The sequence below is a fragment of the Brassica oleracea genome, chromosome C2 (genome assembly GCF_000695525.1).
Source record: "Brassica oleracea var. oleracea cultivar TO1000 chromosome C2, BOL, whole genome shotgun sequence".
NCBI classification, from domain to species: domain Eukaryota; kingdom Viridiplantae; phylum Streptophyta; class Magnoliopsida; order Brassicales; family Brassicaceae; genus Brassica; species Brassica oleracea.
This window is the reverse complement of record NC_027749.1, coordinates 17,973,003-17,990,247: the sequence shown is the minus strand read 5'-3', so window position 1 is coordinate 17,990,247 and position 17,245 is coordinate 17,973,003. Positions and strand designations below refer to the sequence as shown.

Sequence of the window (17,245 nt, the reverse complement as noted above, 5' to 3'; positions counted from 1 at the left end):
ATATTGAGCTTACCGCATTGTAATAGATGTATTTACCATATTATTGATTCATTTAATGTCATGTAATAATGGAAAATTGAATGCGTTAACTTGGACAATACTCCAAGTAAAATAAATGCCACTAATAACAATTTATGAGTTATTAATGCTAAACGTGGACAATAAGGCTTATTGAGATCAATGCTTGTCACACGGAGGGAAAATTGCGTTTAGAAAGGACCGGAAAAACAAAGCATCCGCAGTCTAAGAAGGATTTTATATTTATTACTGAAGCCCGATTGTATAAACTATAACAGAAAATAATTTGATTAGAAAATTCGAACACAAAAATTATTAGACTTTAGAAAACGAAAAAATGACTATATGACAACGACAATAACTTATACATGTAAATCACACATGTTATAGATTGTACGTTAACTATGTTTAAGGTTGAAATCCAGAAACTTTTTTGATCCAGACAAAGAAATACTAAGAACATATACCATATAAACACGTATGGTAGTAACAAAGCATGCACGATAACTTTTATAAACTTGAAACCGTTATATTATTTTGTAAAGGTGACTTGGTTAGACAGTTATTATAATTATATAGAGGATGCACGTTAGTTATTGCTTCCACGTTTTTAATTAGTAATGTGATGGAATGTGTAATTATGGTAAGGGAGGTCCAATGTAACAAAAAAAAGTATTTTCTCTAGTAAGATCTAAGTTTTTTAATTAGACGCTCTGAGAAGCTCTGTGGAGCTGACACCTAAGCACTGATTACAAAGTCATAACTTAAAAATGTTTCTCCTTTAATATATAGGGGATATAAAAAAAGAGTAAGAGACAGAAACATCGCACTTGCATGTGAAAATCTGGTGCTAGTTGGAATTGAAACTCAAGTGGCATTGTTATGTTATTTTCTCTTATTTTTATGGTTTTAAGGTTTATTGTTTTTTCTTTTGCTAAAATTTGGATTAAGGCTTATTGTTTGCAAAAGAAATAAATGATTATCAATCAAAAATGATGCTATAAAACTCAGATTTTCTACTTTCTAAATAGTGTACTGAATCCCAGAATCACATTTAATGAATACTACATAGTAACAGTAAAATTGGGCAGAGTACTTGTCATCATAACTTTTAAAATTAGTACTCCCGTCGATCTCTGCTTACTTTCCAACCTCAAATTTTGTAGGTTCTTTAGCACAAATTTATTAAATGATACTCCCTCCGTTTTTTTATATAAGTCATTTTAAAGAAATTTTTATGTTCCAAATTATATGACATTTTTGGTTTTCTATTTAAAATTTATTAACACTTAATGTTATATGACCAATGATAATATACCTTCTATTTTATTATTGGTTGATTTGTGGTTAGGTAAATAATTAATGATGTTTTTGTTTAGAAAATATTAAAAATTAATAATTTCTTAATCTAAGTGCACAATTATAAAACGACTTATATTAAAAAACGGAAGGAGTATTTGTTTAATAAAAAAATAAGTATATTTCGATTAGAAAACTGTAAGATTTATTACTCGAAGTAATACAAAACAGTTAGGGTATGAATGGTGACCAAAGAACGACGAGGAACAAATGCATTCCCTAACATTCCTTAAAAAAATCAACATTCATAAGGAATAATTTTTCCTTTTCATTCTCTACCATTCTTTTTTTTGTAGAGAAATAAAGAACAAATTAATTCCTTGTTAAATATGGGATGGAACAACCATTCTTTTTCATTCCTGCAATTTTGTTCCTCTACATTCCTTTTCTATTCGTTCCTCTTGTTTCTAGAATGGTCACCGGTTGGACTCTTAATGTTGGTTTTGACTTTTGAGTATTTTTTTGAATCGGAGTTTGATTTAAACGTAACTAAATAAAGTAACGAAAATATCTGACCAGACAGTTGTAAAGTCATTTACTCTTCTTTTTTTGGTCACCATCATCTTAAAACAAATAAAATAAGAGAAATCAACTTCGTCTTGAGGTTGGCTAATCTCTCTTTTACTTCAGTGCTTTTGGGAGTGAACAAAAATGGCTTCTTGATTCACCAGCTACGGTAGTGGGCTCGAGGTTTATGGTAAATATATCATTGGTGATCTCAAAACTGTCATAAACTCCAATATCAATAATCCTCAGCCGACGTACAAGAATCAGATTCCCGAAATATTCTTCGATCAGATCGGAAACAGATTTCCAGGTGGGAATGCAATTGCTTGAAAATGAACTCTACCTGAATTCCCAGCAGCTCAGCAGCAACATTCATTTCATCATCAAGCAGCTATCAACGCATTTCTGGTAAGGTCTATGAAGCCTAGAACTTTCCATAATATTCAATTGCCTACAATCGGGAAAAGACAGGTAGAAACTCTAGAATGAATTAGAAAAAAAAAGTGATGAACTTCACGGGAATAAACTTACTTATATGTGAAAATCCACAACCATTAAGATATGAAGAGATGTATTGAATAAGACGTGTGATGAGTAGGTCGGTATTGTTAATGACAACATCAATGTATTAAGTGAATCTGATCGACAACCGTAACGCCGCCGCAGTTTCTTCTCACGGGGAGGAAGAAGAAGCGTATCATAACCTTAGCCAAACAATGCTTAAAATAAAACATTTGTTGTTTTAACTAAAGAAGCCCAAACTATTACTACTGAATAAAGCTATTTGTTTTAAGGGAGCCCAAACTAACAATAGAAAGCCTATCCGAAACCTAAAACGAAATCACGTTTTGTTAAGTAAGAGAGACACGTGCCGCGCCGTCATGAACTGACTTTTTGACGTGGACGCCTGGCGGAACCAGAAGAGAGCAAAACAGTATTATATATAAATATATATAGATTTGTTTGGAAACAAGAATAGCACTATATATCTATATTATTTGGAAACATGAATAGCTTTTAAAAAAAATTATGGTCATTTTATAAGCCTAGGATTGTATGAACTCAATATAAAGAAACTCTTCTTTATAAGCTTAAGAAACACTCACAAAACTTAAGCACTCAAACACAATCTCTAAGCTCACACAAAGGTATGCAACACTCTTGCAACTCTTTATATAGAGACTATATTTCCTAAACTCATTAGGAACACATATTTCCTTTTTTTTTAAGCTAATCCTATACTCATTAGGATTGGTGTAACTTAACTCATAAGTTATCTTTATGTTTATCTCCAACATTCTCCCCTTTAAACTTAAAGTTAACTTCTTCAATATCTTGAACTCCAACAAGATCCTTCATTTCCTTGAACTTGATTCTTCCTAACGCTTTAGTTAACATGTCTGCCTTTTGTTCTGCTCCTGGCACATGTTGGACGTCAACTTGTTCGTTCTCGATGCATTCCCGAATGAAGTGATAGCGCTTGTGTATATGCTTACTACGACCGTGGAAGACTGGATTTTTGGTGAGGGCAATAGCCGATTTGTTATCAAGCCGTACCACTATCTTTTGCCTCGGTTGACCCGTAACCTCTTCGAGCAGATCTTGAAGCCATATGGCTTGTTTTGCAGCTTCAGTTGCCGCCATAAACTCAGCTTCACAAGAAGATAATGCTACTGTCTCTTGTTTTTGAGAACACCACGTGATAGGACAATCATTCAAATAAAAGATGTGGCCTGTAGTACTCCTACCGTCATCATCATCAATATTATGGCTTGAATCACTAAAGCCTTGGATTTCCATTGTGGTCGCTTGCTTGTATACGAGACCTAGTGTCGTCTTCCAATGATCCTGGTTTCTCTGTTATATCTCGACCACTCTTATTCCATTCCCATGTTTTGCTTTCCTCAAAAACAACGTCTCTGCTGACGACTATTCTTTGTACCGTGGGATCGAATAACCTGTATGCTTTAGAGCCGGACTCGGTTCCAAGGTATACAACGGGTCGAGACCTATGATCCAATTTCTTCAAGTTCCCTGTCTCTATTTTGGCATGCGCAGTACAGCCGAATACTCGTAGATGGTTGATGTTTGGTTTTCTTCCTCTCAAAACTTCATACGGCGTCGAAGAAACCAAGGTCTTGGTCGCAATTCGGTTGATCAAGTAGGTTGAGTGTCGAACAGCCTCTCCCCATAAGTAGTTTGGCACTTCCATGTGTGTCAAAATACTCCTTGTCATCTCTAGCAAGGTTCTATTTCGTCTCTCTACTACTCCGTTCTGCTGCGGTGTGTACGGAGCAGTTAGGTGACGTTGTATACCCGATGTTTCGTAGAAGTTTTTAAACTCAGAGCTTGTAAATTCTCCTCCCCTGTCTGTTCTTAATGTCATAATGTCTACTGCGGTGTGTACGGAGCAGTTAGGTGATGTTGTATACCCGATGTTTCGCAGAAGTTTTTTAAACTCAGAGCTTGTAAATTCTCCTCCCCTGTCTGTTCTTAATGTCTTTATGCTTTTACCGGTCTCATGCTCGATCAATGCTTTGAATCTTTTAAACTTGTCGAATGCTTCTCCTTTTTCTTTCAGCAAAATAGACCACATATAGCGTGAGTGATCATCTATGAGCACAAATATGTACCTGCTTCTTCCTGCGGTGGGTGGTGTTATCGGTCCACATAAATCACCGTGTACGAGTTCTAGAACAGAGGATGCACGATGGTAGGTAGATGCTGGAAACGGTTGTCTTGCTTGCTTACCACGTAAGCAGGAATCGCAAGTCTCCTTCTCGACTTTGATTTTGGGAAGACCGGTGACGAGTTCCTTCCCTACCGGTGACGAGTTCCTTCCCTACCATTGACTTCATTGCATCGGCTCCAAGATGTCCTAAGCGTGCATGCCAACGAGAGTAATCATTCTTAATCTCAAGTTGCAAGCACTTGTGTTGTTCCACCTCCATTATGACTTTATATAATCTGTTTTTGGACGTTGGTGCCTTTACGATCAAGTTTCCAGTTTTATCATGGAGGGTAAGGTAATCTTTTCTCATTCTTACATCACATCCCGATTCTGTAGCTTGTCCGAGACTTATAATATTACTCTTCAACTCTGGAATAAAGTAAACGTCAGCAAGGATCTTTCTCCTTCCGTCTTGGCTCACAAACAACACAGACCCCTTTCCTTTGATGTCTATTCTTGAATCATCACCGAAACAAACTTTTCCAGTGATTGTTTCATCAATGGATCTGAAATAACTTCTATTTCCAGTCATATGGTTACTTGCTCCGTTGTCTAAGTACCATATTCTGTCACCGTCAGTATTGGAATCAAACTCCTTGGGCTTTACGTTTCGCTCGTTGAGATAGACAATTTCATGTATCATAAGCATATACATAAGCTTGCTCTGGCTTTCTTGTGTATCCTCTTCTTCTTCCGCAGAAATTCGTTCTTCGTATGCTTTCAAGCGACCGACAACGTCTTCGAAACCCGTGTTGTTTAAATCCAATAGCTGTTCAAGAGAAGCAACTATATGAATATACTTCTTGTGTGGTAAGCCTTGCAGGAATTTTTTCACGAGTTTAGCTTCTTCCATATTCTCTCCCAGTGCAGCTGACTTCGATGATATTTCCGATAGCTTGCCCACAAAGTCATCGATCTTATCAGTTTCTTTCATCTTTAGCCGCTCGAACTCAGTCATGAGGGTTTGAAGTCGTGCCTCTCTTACCCTATCAGCTCCCACATGGCGAGTTTTGATTGCTTCCCATATTTTCTTTGCGGTATCCAGTCCTCCCACTTGTAGGATCATGCTCTCCGGGATCGATTGAAACAAGAGCGCTGACGCCATGTCGTTCTTCTCGTCGTTAGTCGATTCTTGCTCGACTACTTCCCACACCTTATGAACCCGAAGCAACATCTTCATCCGTATTGACCACACGGTGTAATTGGTTGTGTTTAACATTGGACACTTTATAGAGGACGAGCCTCCTTCCTTCTTGACAGTTGTGGTAACTAGATCACCCATGATTCTCAATCGGGTCTGGCTCTGATACCAAATATAAGCCTAGGATTGTATGAACTCAATATAAAGAAACTCTTCTTTATAAGCTTAAGAAACACTCACAAAACTTAAGCACTCAAACACAATCTCTAAGCTCACACAAAGGTATGCAACACTCTTGCAACTCTTTATATAGAGACTATATTTCCTAAACTCATTAGGAACACATATTTCCTATTTTTTAAGCTAATCCTATACTCATTAGGATTGGTGTAACTTAACTCCTAAGTTATCTTTATGTTTATCTCCAACACATTTAGCAATATAAAAAAAATTGATTTGTAATCAATATTTCATCAAATACATTCAGTTACCATAACTCAAATACACGTAATAAATCCCACGTTTAAATATGGAAACAATAAAAGAATACTTAATAAACAGATTTGGACAAATATATGATACATCTGCAATGTAAATTTATAAAAAATACCCAAAATTTTATCCGATTACCCAATTTTCTTTTAAAAAATTCAAATTTTACCTGAAACCCAAAACTATTGTAAATCCAAACTCAAAACTTAAAAAATATATGTGATTCCAGAAACATATTCGAAATACCCTAATATACTTAATATACACAAAATATTTCCGACTAGGTCTCGGGTTCAAACTCAAACAAAGACCCGAGGGTCCAAAAAAATACCTATTAGGTAATTTTCTCTGAACCCGAACCCAAACCAAACCTATGTTTTGAGTCGGTTTCGGTTTGGTCTTTGGTCCGGATTAAATATCCAGGTCTAAGAGAAAGTTATATAAAATGTACATATAAAAATAAACTACTCGTAGAAAATATAATTTTAAAAAATTCTCTTCTTCGCTATAATATGACTTTATATTATAATATAATCTCAAAAACCTGCGCTTTCGAAGCACGGGTCAAAATCTAGTGTATTATTAAAGCTATAAATTAAAAACAACTGAACCAATTACAAAATAGAACTATTAAATTTGATTGGTTAAACTGTTTTTGATAAAGTAAAAGTTACCTCAAAATATGAGAACATCTTACATATTGGAACATAAAAATTCTTCTAAGACCATCTCCAATGGTTTATACTATTTTTTACTCTAAAATAGAGTAATTATATAATAGAGTTGGATGTGGCTTCCATGGTACTCTATTTTAGAGTGAAAAATAGAGTGATGAACAAACAAAAAATACAAAAAAAACAAATTATTCTATATATAGAGTAAACCCATTTTTTACTCTATTACAGAGTAGAAAATAGAGTAACATTGGAGTATTTTTACTCTAAACCTATGTTACATGTAAACGGAAACACGTACGTGGAAGCGGAATCGTATGGAAGGGCGGAAACGAGATTTTTAAAAGAATTAGGAAGCGGATATGTGGAAGCGGGAGCGTATGGAAGCGCGGAAACGAGACTTTTTAAAGAAAATTAGGAAGCGGGTACGTGTTGGAAGCATATCCACACATATATATATATACATATATAAGATTTAAAAAAAATATAGAACTAAAAATTATATGATTTAAATTTAAAATAGAGCATTTTATTCATTTATAATTTTGAAATGATTTCATATTAAAATTGTGAAAATACACATAAATTAAATTTAAAATAGATTATTATATTAATTATTTTTAATACTTTATAATTAATTGACAAAATATATTTGAATATATTATTTATCTTTAATAAAAACCTCAATGCATAAAGATAATTTATAGTATTAATTTTAATATTTGTATATTTCTATTCCCTCTATTCAATATTATTAAAATTTCAATTTTTTATAAAGTAAAACCTATAATTTTATATTTTTATTGATATATGACATTGTTTTTTAAAGAATGGAAGCGTGATTCCAAAACGGAGTCGTAAGCTTCCAACGTGTTTTTAAAGAGAATATTTTAAAAGCGTTTTGGAAGCGAGATTTCGTAAGCTTCCACAAGGTTCCGATTCCGATTTCGAAGCGGAAAACGGACGTCCGATGAAGTTTTCGTGCAACATAGCTCTAAATTCTATTTTACAGTGGAAAATAGAATAGAGGTGAAAATGCTCTAAACATCGTATATTTAAGAAGAAGGGGAGGGAGTAAGGCTTGACGCTCCGTCAGAAACTTCTTTCCCAGGAAAAGCTTCTTTCCAAGAAAAAGCTTCTTTCCCAATAATATTTTAACTCTCAACGTTATTCAATCGTCAATCAATATATAAAAAATTCATCATATCCGGTGTTATTCAAAGATGAACAAATATTTGAAGGAAAAAAAAATGTAAAAGGATTTTCAGATACTTCTTTCATTTTTAGTCGAAAATAGTTCATACTAAATACACACCTAGTTCATACTAAATATCTGACCTACCAGGACCATATCCTACTTATAAACATCTACCTCGTGATGCAAAAATAAGATGGTTCAGAGCATTTGCGGTACTAAATTTATCACTGTAAATTTAATTTTTACTCTTTCTTCATTCACTATAATGTTTCTTTACTTTTCAGCAACAATTTACTTGGGAACCGAGCATTACTGAAACCGTAAAAATTGCTTACGAGAAAAAGGCACATAAATATATTTCAAGCAATTTGTGTGAATGGAAAGAAAAATGGAAGCTCAACAAAGATCCTCCGGAGTGGGTATCAGATGATAATTGGCTGGGTTACGACTTGATGTGGAAGGATGAAAAAGTCCAAGCAAAGTCTTCCACAAACTCTACCAACCGGAGAAGCGAGCGTGGTGGTTTTGGTATTGCAATACACAACACATGGGCAAAATCCTATGAAAGGCGCAAAGACGAGATGGTAAACTATATTGTTAAATATACTTTCGCTAATTGTAGTTACTGTGGGTTGATTTTTTTTGTTTTCATTTTGGTAAGACCATTGATAATGGAAGGGAAGAGCCTGATATGCTAGCATTTCTTGCGGATGCACATCGAAGTCGCAAAACCGATGACATTCGTGACAAAAAAGTAAGCAGATTGTGCAGACTGTCAAAGAGAAGATAAATGATCAGCTAACTCAAGGTGGATCAATTGAGACAAACCATCTTACCCAAGCAGATATCAACAATCTGGTTTTAAAGGTTAAGTTAGTTTGTTTAATTTTTTTTGCAAATTTTTGTGCTTTCCTTATATATTTCTCATTGTACAGGAAATCTCTGTCATTAAGGGTCGCCGTTTTGGGTTTTGGAACACTGCCGGACCCGGGACAAGTACCTCCTTCAGGTTCTTTCATTTCTAATTTGGACCAAGAAGGACAACTACGGATTGCAAACGAGAAGATAGCAATAGCTGATGAGAAGATTGCTATGGCAACAGAGAAGATTGTGACACTGGAGAATGACAAAGCTGAGAAAGATAAGGTTATACAGTATTTGCAAAACATAGCATCTAAAGTTGTCAGCAAATTTCCAGATTTGCTTCAAGAAGATGAAGATGCAACTCAAGAATAAGTCATATGCTTGTAGTCTTTTTGTTAAAGCTTTAGTAAAGAACGGTGTGTTACATATTATGCTTGTAGTTTTTTGGTTAAAGCTTTAGCAATGAACTCTATTGTAACTTTAACGGTTTTTTTGAGACTTTAGCAAAATATTTTGCTAAAACTATTTTAATGTTAAATGTTTAAGTAGGTTTCAAGTCTAAAATATATTTGATTTAGTCTTTTAAATTTTAATTGCAATTTTATTGATTAATAAATAATTAAATCAATTAATTTTATAAATGGTCAGAATTTCATCAAGAATAAGTGATTACAAATTCGTCAAAAATTGTCACAGCAAAGAGGTCAATAAGTGGTCTGATATTCGTAGATTAAATTTGACAGTAATACGTCAGAAAATGGTCAGAAATCTTACGATAATGTTTGACGACTTTTCTGACCATTATTCAAAAAAGTTTGACAATTTTCTGACCAAAATAAATTTCTGACGGGGTTTTTCCGACGATTTTAAGTGGTCAGAGATTGGACAAAAACTCATTGTTTTGACCAATTTCTGTCAGATTTGGTGGTCAGAAATCAAACTTTTCTTTGTAGTGGCCTCTGTAAAGGTTATTTGGAAAAATTTCAAAATTATAAAAGAGAAAACATTATAGAAAACAACTTGCAGAACTATATCAGTTTACTTCATTCCGCCCCCAATCGATCTTTGAAACATTTCAAGTTCGTGAAAATGCAATTTTGTTTCGAGTTTTGATTACATCACATAAGTGTTAGTGTAAAATAAGACAGTGTTCTTTCTGATATGTATATATAGAAGATAGATAGATATATAATAATTATATATATATATATATAAGATAGATAGATAATATACTAAATATATGCAATATAATATATTAATATTATGATTAATAAATAATTACTTTTATTTTATTTTATTTTCATTAAGATTATATAGTTCTTTAACTGTAAGTGAAATTATATAATCTGATGTATAACATACATCAAAACTTTAAGTTGTCTAATAAAAAGGGTCGTAACATATATATATTCTTTTTGATAAGTAATCAAAGATAGGTCGTAAAATTTTGTGAAAAGGAACTATTGTTGTCGGCCACACGAGACATCCCCTAATACCATCGTTTTTCTTCCTTAATAATCACAAACGCCAAGAGGTAGCAGTGAGTAAACAGAATAATATCAAAACCAATTAGATTATGAACACACACGAAACCAAGTTCATTCTCCTCTTAGCCATTGATAGCTTGTATATCTTTGCAAATTATATGATGATCTTGGGTTTTTGTTACTAAGAGTGCGTAAATAAAGTCTTACGTTGACAATTTTTTTTTTGGTTTATATAAGTTTTCAACAAAAAAATTGGATAACCATGTCTTTGTGAACATTTGGGTAAGAAAGAAGATACAGAAAGTGTGAAACCGCTTAGCTTAACATTTTACCAAAAACGTGCTTGTATTACAAGATAAAAAAAATTAGGTTGACGATGGATTACAATATTTATCTACAAAAGTAATCGGATTCTCCGTTGCAAGTCATAACATACACCAAAGTATACATGCATACCTACTCGTCTGAAATCTACGCATCGTATACATGCATATGTACCTTCCTCAATCAAGGCACGACAAATCGGACAGATCTCGCATTTCTTGTAGCATGTGCTGAAAACACAAACGACATGAGCATTTTACAAGATTGTATTACAAGAAAACACAAATAGTCTAAAAGATAAAATAAAATATCAAATCTAGCAAATCACAACCACACTTGTTTTTATCTCTACACTTTTATAATTAGTAAAAATATAATTGAAGACTAATGGATGCATTAAACTAGTTTGTGTCACCAAGAACCGCACAATGCATGTTAATTAGTTGTAAAACCACAAAGTCATGTTTGAACAGGTGATGGTTTTGATAAACAACTTTTTTTTGAATAGCAATAGCAATAATACTTATTGAAACATGTTAATTAAGATATTTTCTAAGAGCAAATGAAAGGAATGTTGGTTTACCTGTGATTAAGCGTTTAAACACAAGTCAATTAAACTAATGTGCCAACAATACCACAATCAAATGGTATGTCATTGTAGCATTTTAGGATCGAATCCACAGAGAACTAGAGACTTATAACACCAAGAATACACAAGCTTTCTTAATCTAAGCAAATAGAAAGAGGTTTATGATCTAAACTAGTGAAATAGAAAGACACCTAAAAGAAAACACAAGCAAGTAAAGATAAGCTCTTGGGTCAAATTATTGACTGGAGTGATAAAATACTATCTCAAGATGCTCAAACAATCAACAATTGCTAATCTTTAGGCCTAAGATCACTAATTTGAGCTAATCCACTCCCATGACAATAACTCCTATGCTAATCAAGTTTTTAACATCAATTTTCATTGGTTAATTACCATCAAGCATGCATGAATCACAAGTCCTAATAGCCACTAAACAACCTTAGCATCAACTCGCGTTGGCTAAGCAAGTAAAGCACATTGATTGATATTTCAAGCATTTCATCGAACACCTTCCGGGCATGAAATAACTTATGATCAAGATATGATTTCTCAACATATATCTAGCATTAAACACACCAATGTAAAGATCATTTAGATTAAGCACATAGCATCATAGATCAAGCACTAATCATTCTAGTCTACTAAACCCAAGAACTCTAAAGGTTCTACTCACTAATCTCCATGAAACCACACAAACCCATAATAGATTGTTGGATAAACAAGAGAATAAGAGATAGATAAACAAATGTTAACAAAATAAATACTTAAACCAGACAAGATTCACAAGATTCAAGTTTAGAAACAAGAGAAATTACAAAACTATAGCTTAGGTAGTCTAGGGTTTTCAATCCCTTAAAATACCTTTTATAGACAATAGAATCGAACCGGGTCGATCTGGGACAAACCGGATCAAACCAAGATAGAAAATGGATAAAGTAATTTCTGGGTCTTGACCACGGACTGGATCGGTCCGCGGCCGTAGTCCGCGTTCAGATATGCTCCAATTCCGCGGCCAGGTCTCGTCCGCGACACGTACCCGCGGCCATCTCTGCTTAAACTCGACCTCACTGCCTAGAATCCGCAGATGGATTCATCCCGCGGCCTCCACCCGCGGCCCATGCCTTCTTTACTCGACCTCACTGGCCCAAATCCGCGGACGGCTTCAATCCGTGGCCTCCACCCACGGTCCATCCTATCTTTGTGGTACGATTGATATGACTCCAATAAATCGGTTATAACCTCTTCAATACAGCTCCAAATTACTTGAAACTACCTCCATTAGAAAGCTAACTCAATTTACTACGTCCTTGCAAAAGATGAGCTTCAAAGAATAAATTTAAGACCTTCATCCATGTTGATATTTCAACCTTTTGTGGCTTAATCTCCTCCAAAATCATTATAACCACTCCAAAACCTGAAAACATACAAATGAACATGCAAATGCACTATATAATACTAAATCAAATCTAAATGAGCTAGAATGTGATGAAAATGAATGCTTAAAAGATGTAAAAATGCAAGACATCAACTCCTCAAAACTATCTCTTTACTTGTCCTCAAGTAAACTTTCAAAATCAATCAAGTATAAAAAGTTTGAAATTGAGTGCTTATAACCAAAAGAGACACTTTCTAGCCTTCAACTTAACATCCTAAGGAAAACATAGCAAATAGCATGAGCAACCCTCTTAGTACACTCTAGCTTCTCAAGGCCTATCAAAACTCTTTTATCTTTACACAAGTTGCATTGCCATTCAATCAACAAGTTCCTTAGCCAACCCTCACATTTATTCACACACACAAGGTGAATTCTTCCAAATGGATATTTGATCTCAATCATTTGGTTTGGTGAGAGAAGATGGTCTAATGTGAAGAAAGAGAAGAGTTCAAACGTAATCTTTTATGGTGACTTACACTCGAAGAGAGGAGCTAGATCATTATGCAAAATTTATCTAATAAAATGAACAATTCATGCATACAATGACTTGTTCTCATCATTCTACTCATTTCCTAAATTATTTCAAGCTCTACCCTTCTTCTTTTCATCATCCCAAAACCCAAAGATACACTCACTTTCATCTCTCACCCAAAGAACACATTCTCATTTCTTATTTTAGCCAACTAAGGATTCTTTTTTTTTTATTTACTCAGCTCTTTTTTTCTTTTATTCTAAAGGAGATTCTATTTATAAACACAAGAACCCTCTTTTTTTTTATATCTCCAGTGGCTTTCTTTCCTTTTCTCACTCTTCTTGGTTCATTCCTTTTCACTTTCACTCACATCCCAATCCCAAGATCAAAATCAAGCATACAAACCCAACAAACCATCCTAAGTGCTAGCTCAAATGAGGACCTAGTGCTAGCCAAAGATAAGCGTACCCACGGCCATCTCTGCTTAAACTCGACCTCACTGCCTTGAATCCGCGGACGGCTTCATCCCGCGGCCCATGCCTTCTTTACTCGACCTCACTGGCCCAAATCCGCTGACGGCTTCAATCCGTGGCCTCCACCTGCGGTCCATCCTATCTTTGCGGTATGATTGATATGACTCCAGTAAATCGGTTATAACTTCTTCAATATAGCTCCAAATTACTTGAAACTACCTCCCTTATAAAGCTAACTCAATTTCCTATGTCCTTGAAAAAGATGAGCTTCAAAGAATATATTTTAGACCTTCATCCATGTTGATATTTCAACCTTTTGTGGCTTAATCTCCTCCAAAATCATTATAACCACTCCAAAACCTGAAAACATACAAATGAACATGCATATGCACTATATAATACTAAATCAAATCTAAATGAGCTAGAATGTGATGAAAATGAATGCTTAAAAGATGTAAAAATGCAAGACATCAACCTGCAGAGGGCGTGATGTTTACATGGGAGTAGAACCACGTCGATCGGCTCTACAATGCAAACTTTGCAAAGAATCTTCTCCTGAAATTCGATTTTGTTTTTAGTATTAGTAAGCAAACGTTGCTTCCATAGTGGTTATTAAACAGACAAACTCGAGGAAAACAGGAGGGTGTATTACGTCTTGAAGCTTTTCGTACTCCTGCTTGCTGATATCTGTTTGCTCACTCAATGCAGCTTGTAGTCTACGTACCTGGTGAGAGTTTAAGAGGTTCTAAATATTGCTTGGTTTCATAATATTTAAAATGAAAAGACTTAGAATGTGCAATTTTACCTCTTCAACAAGATCAGACTTTGGCATTTTCTTCACAACTTCTGGTGAGAATGTGTTGTATTTGATAACGTAACATAGGGTTCGATTGTTGTTAGGATTTTGAGGGCTTTGTGGGATTAGAAAGTCTCTTTTTTTTGTCAACAGGATTAGAGAGTCTCTAAAGCTTCTTTTTTACCAATCTGTTTTTTTTTTTAAATTAACCACTCTAAAGTCATTATAAGTTTCTCTCTCCTCTTTTGTGTTGTTTTTTCTAAAGCCAACAATACGTGACTTTTGCAACTTATTTTTTCTTTTTTTATTTTTTTCACTAAAAATGTTTTATTTTCTTCTTCCTTTGTAACTAAATCACTTATCTAAGTTTGTAACAATTTTATTAAAATTTAAAATTGACAAATTAATCATTGAATTTTTTTTCTTGTTCATTTGAGATCCATATTGTACTACTTTTATAATCATCTATATTTAAACTTTTAATAGTATCATAATTTTACTTTTTAAATAAAATATTTTAAATATTATTCCAAACTTCTATAATTTTAACTACCAATCTTATTTTAATAAAACTTAAACTAACAGCCAAAGTCTTGACCGTCAAATTCTCTACTGCAATAATTCTAAAGCCAAAGTGTAAAGCGAAAGTCCGTACCAGTCGGACCCATAGTGTATAAGTGAAAAGAGCCATTTCTTATGTTACCAAAAGATGAGAGCTTTACTCAGTAGCTTCTTCAGTGTAGAGCCTAGCTTGTTCCTCCTGGCTTCCTTCATCGACAGACCAGCAGCCAAGTAATCTGTTATTACTCATATATATAAGAAGGATTAGTCTTTCTTGTTGTCACCAGAGATAACCATTGCTCAGTTTGTTGTAGAATATATGTACCTTACACCATGTTGAAAGAAACCCCGGAATATACGAGCTGTTGATGTCGCAAAATATCTTCCACAAGAAACACCAACACTATAAATCCATAATACAGATTTCTCCACAAACCTATATATCATGTAGCCAAGTAATCTGTTATTAACCATCTGAGAATGATTAGTCTTTCTTTTTGTCACTAGAGCTTCTCATTGCTCAGTTTGTTGTAGCTTCTATACCTTCTACCATGTTGAAAAAATCTCAGGAATACACTAGCCAATGATCTGGCAAAAGACCTTCCATAAGGACCACCAACACTAGTATAAATCCAAAAGATAGAATTCGCCAGCGAAATATATGTAATAAAAAGCACCCTAGCTCCTTGTAGCAGAAAAAGAGGTGCAAACAGAACTACAATCGGAATGTTCTTGGGAGAAGCAGATGTTCCCTGGCAATTTGATAAAAGAGAATTAGCTCAAACCCGTGCAAAAAGATTATGTTTAAAAACTACTGTTAATTCTAGAAATGTCTTAAATTAATGTCAACCACTAAAAAAGCCAACATTCGTTGGGCCGGACATACTCCATTTAAGGGTGCGAGACTAAGCTGGACATAGTCTAAAGGAAAAAGATAATCGGGTTTGAGGCTAATAAAATACGGGTCTAAAAATTGTGAATTTATTTATTCACATAACAAATATACAAAACACTAAACGTGTATTTGTCTCAATTCATTTTGCGCTTAAGTTTCTTTGATTTCTTCAAAATTAGTTCGCTTTCGTTCACTGTAAACGTGTACCTCTAAGCTCAAGAAAAGGATGATTTGAAAGGTAATGAATGGAATTTTCATTACATATCCACCAATATCAAGGATGTCGCATTCTCTGTTGCTGTCCTCATTCCGATATCTTACTCCCATTGACGATGAGCTAGGTAAATGTGAAGACCTATGGATTGACTGATTCCTCCACTTTCTGACAAGAAAGCCAAAGCACTCTGATATGCTGTAGATTGAGAAGAAAGAAGATTGTTCGTACTACTAAAAGAGGATAGTTTAGAAAGACTTCAAGAAGAAAAATTTAGTTTACCCAAAGATTATTGATAAGTTCCACCATTCCCATGCAGCTACATCACCTATACAACGCTCGAGATATACCAGATTCAGACAAAAAAAAACAGACTAAGACTAGGCAGTAATATCAAGATAGAAATATGACAACAAAACAATCTGTTTTTGCAAAATAACGAGTAAGCAGTTGGTTCTATAAAATTATACACATTGCAGTCACTAGCTAGATATGACAAGGACTAAACAATATTAAATCTATCAATATGACATGACTAGGTGGCCAAGAGGAATCGAACCAAGAGCGGAAGCTCCAGCTGGTGCCACTTTACCACAAGGCCAAAATCACTTGACCAAAATCTAATGTTATTCACCTAATGATTTAAAACCTTTTTTCAAATCATGTGTTATTGAATGCAAGAGTGTATGTAAAATCAACAAAAATCACTCGAAATCTATTGTTATTCAATTGTCAATTTATAAAAGCTTCATCAAATCCGGAGTTTTTCAAAGGTAAATAGTATTTTGAAAGAGGAAACTTGTAAAAGGATTTTCAGATATTTTACTTTCATTTTTAGTTGAAAATAGTTCATATTAAATACACACATCTATGTAGGGGTGAAATTATTTTTCGGGATCTTTATCCAATCTGAAATCATCTACAAAAATAGGATATTTGCGGTGTCCGAATTAAGATAGTAAAATTTCAGATCTATTAAGACCAGATCCAAATATAGATATCTTAATTTTTAAGT

General features: G+C 34.1%; 3 protein-coding genes across 3 annotated transcripts; all 3 read right to left on the bottom strand.

Moving 5' to 3' along the window:
* Positions 1-4,631: 4,631 nt before the first annotated feature.
* LOC106323590 lies at positions 4,632-5,897 on the bottom strand. Its single transcript, XM_013761688.1, has one exon. The coding sequence runs from the start codon at positions 5,895-5,897 to the stop codon at positions 4,632-4,634; it is 1,266 nt and encodes a 421-aa protein (XP_013617142.1).
* Positions 5,898-10,808: 4,911 nt separating this feature from the next.
* On the bottom strand, positions 10,809-14,700 carry LOC106325746 (cell growth regulator with RING finger domain protein 1-like). The gene is made up of 4 exons (XM_013763797.1): positions 14,570-14,700; positions 14,417-14,488; positions 14,240-14,319; positions 10,809-11,025 (listed from the first exon to the last, which is right to left on the bottom strand). Exons 1-4 carry the CDS (start codon positions 14,594-14,596, stop codon positions 10,866-10,868), a joined length of 339 nt encoding a protein of 112 aa, XP_013619251.1. The 5' UTR covers positions 14,597-14,700; the 3' UTR covers positions 10,809-10,865.
* Positions 14,701-15,168: 468 nt separating this feature from the next.
* LOC106325745 lies at positions 15,169-16,739 on the bottom strand. Its single transcript, XM_013763796.1, has 5 exons — positions 16,513-16,739; positions 16,224-16,428; positions 15,665-15,873; positions 15,447-15,557; positions 15,169-15,357 (listed from the first exon to the last, which is right to left on the bottom strand). The coding sequence occupies exons 2-5, from the start codon at positions 16,341-16,343 to the stop codon at positions 15,279-15,281; spliced, it is 519 nt and encodes a 172-aa protein (XP_013619250.1). The 5' UTR covers positions 16,344-16,428; positions 16,513-16,739; the 3' UTR covers positions 15,169-15,278.
* Positions 16,740-17,245: the final 506 nt, after the last annotated feature.

Excerpts from the sequence above, each read along its gene's own strand:
- LOC106323590 (XM_013761688.1), bottom strand. The coding sequence starts at position 5,897 with ATGGGTGATCTAGTTACCACAACTGTCAAGAAGGAAGGAGGCTCGTCC.
- LOC106325745 (XM_013763796.1), bottom strand. The coding sequence starts at position 16,343 with ATGGGAGTAAGATATCGGAATGAGGACAGCAACAGAGAATGCGACATC. Across the intron at positions 15,558-15,664 it reads TTTTTTCAACATGGTAGAAG|GTTTGTGGAGAAATCTGTAT; the intron begins GTATAGAAGCTA and ends CATGATATATAG. Across the intron at positions 15,358-15,446 it reads TTCTTTCAACATGGTGTAAG|ATTACTTGGCTGCTGGTCTG; the intron begins GTACATATATTC and ends GAGTAATAACAG.
- LOC106325746 (XM_013763797.1), bottom strand. The coding sequence starts at position 14,596 with ATGCCAAAGTCTGATCTTGTTGAAGAG. Across the intron at positions 14,489-14,569 it reads AGTCTGATCTTGTTGAAGAG|GTACGTAGACTACAAGCTGC; the intron begins GTAAAATTGCAC and ends AACTCTCACCAG. Across the intron at positions 14,320-14,416 it reads AGTACGAAAAGCTTCAAGAC|GAGAAGATTCTTTGCAAAGT; the intron begins GTAATACACCCT and ends ATCGAATTTCAG.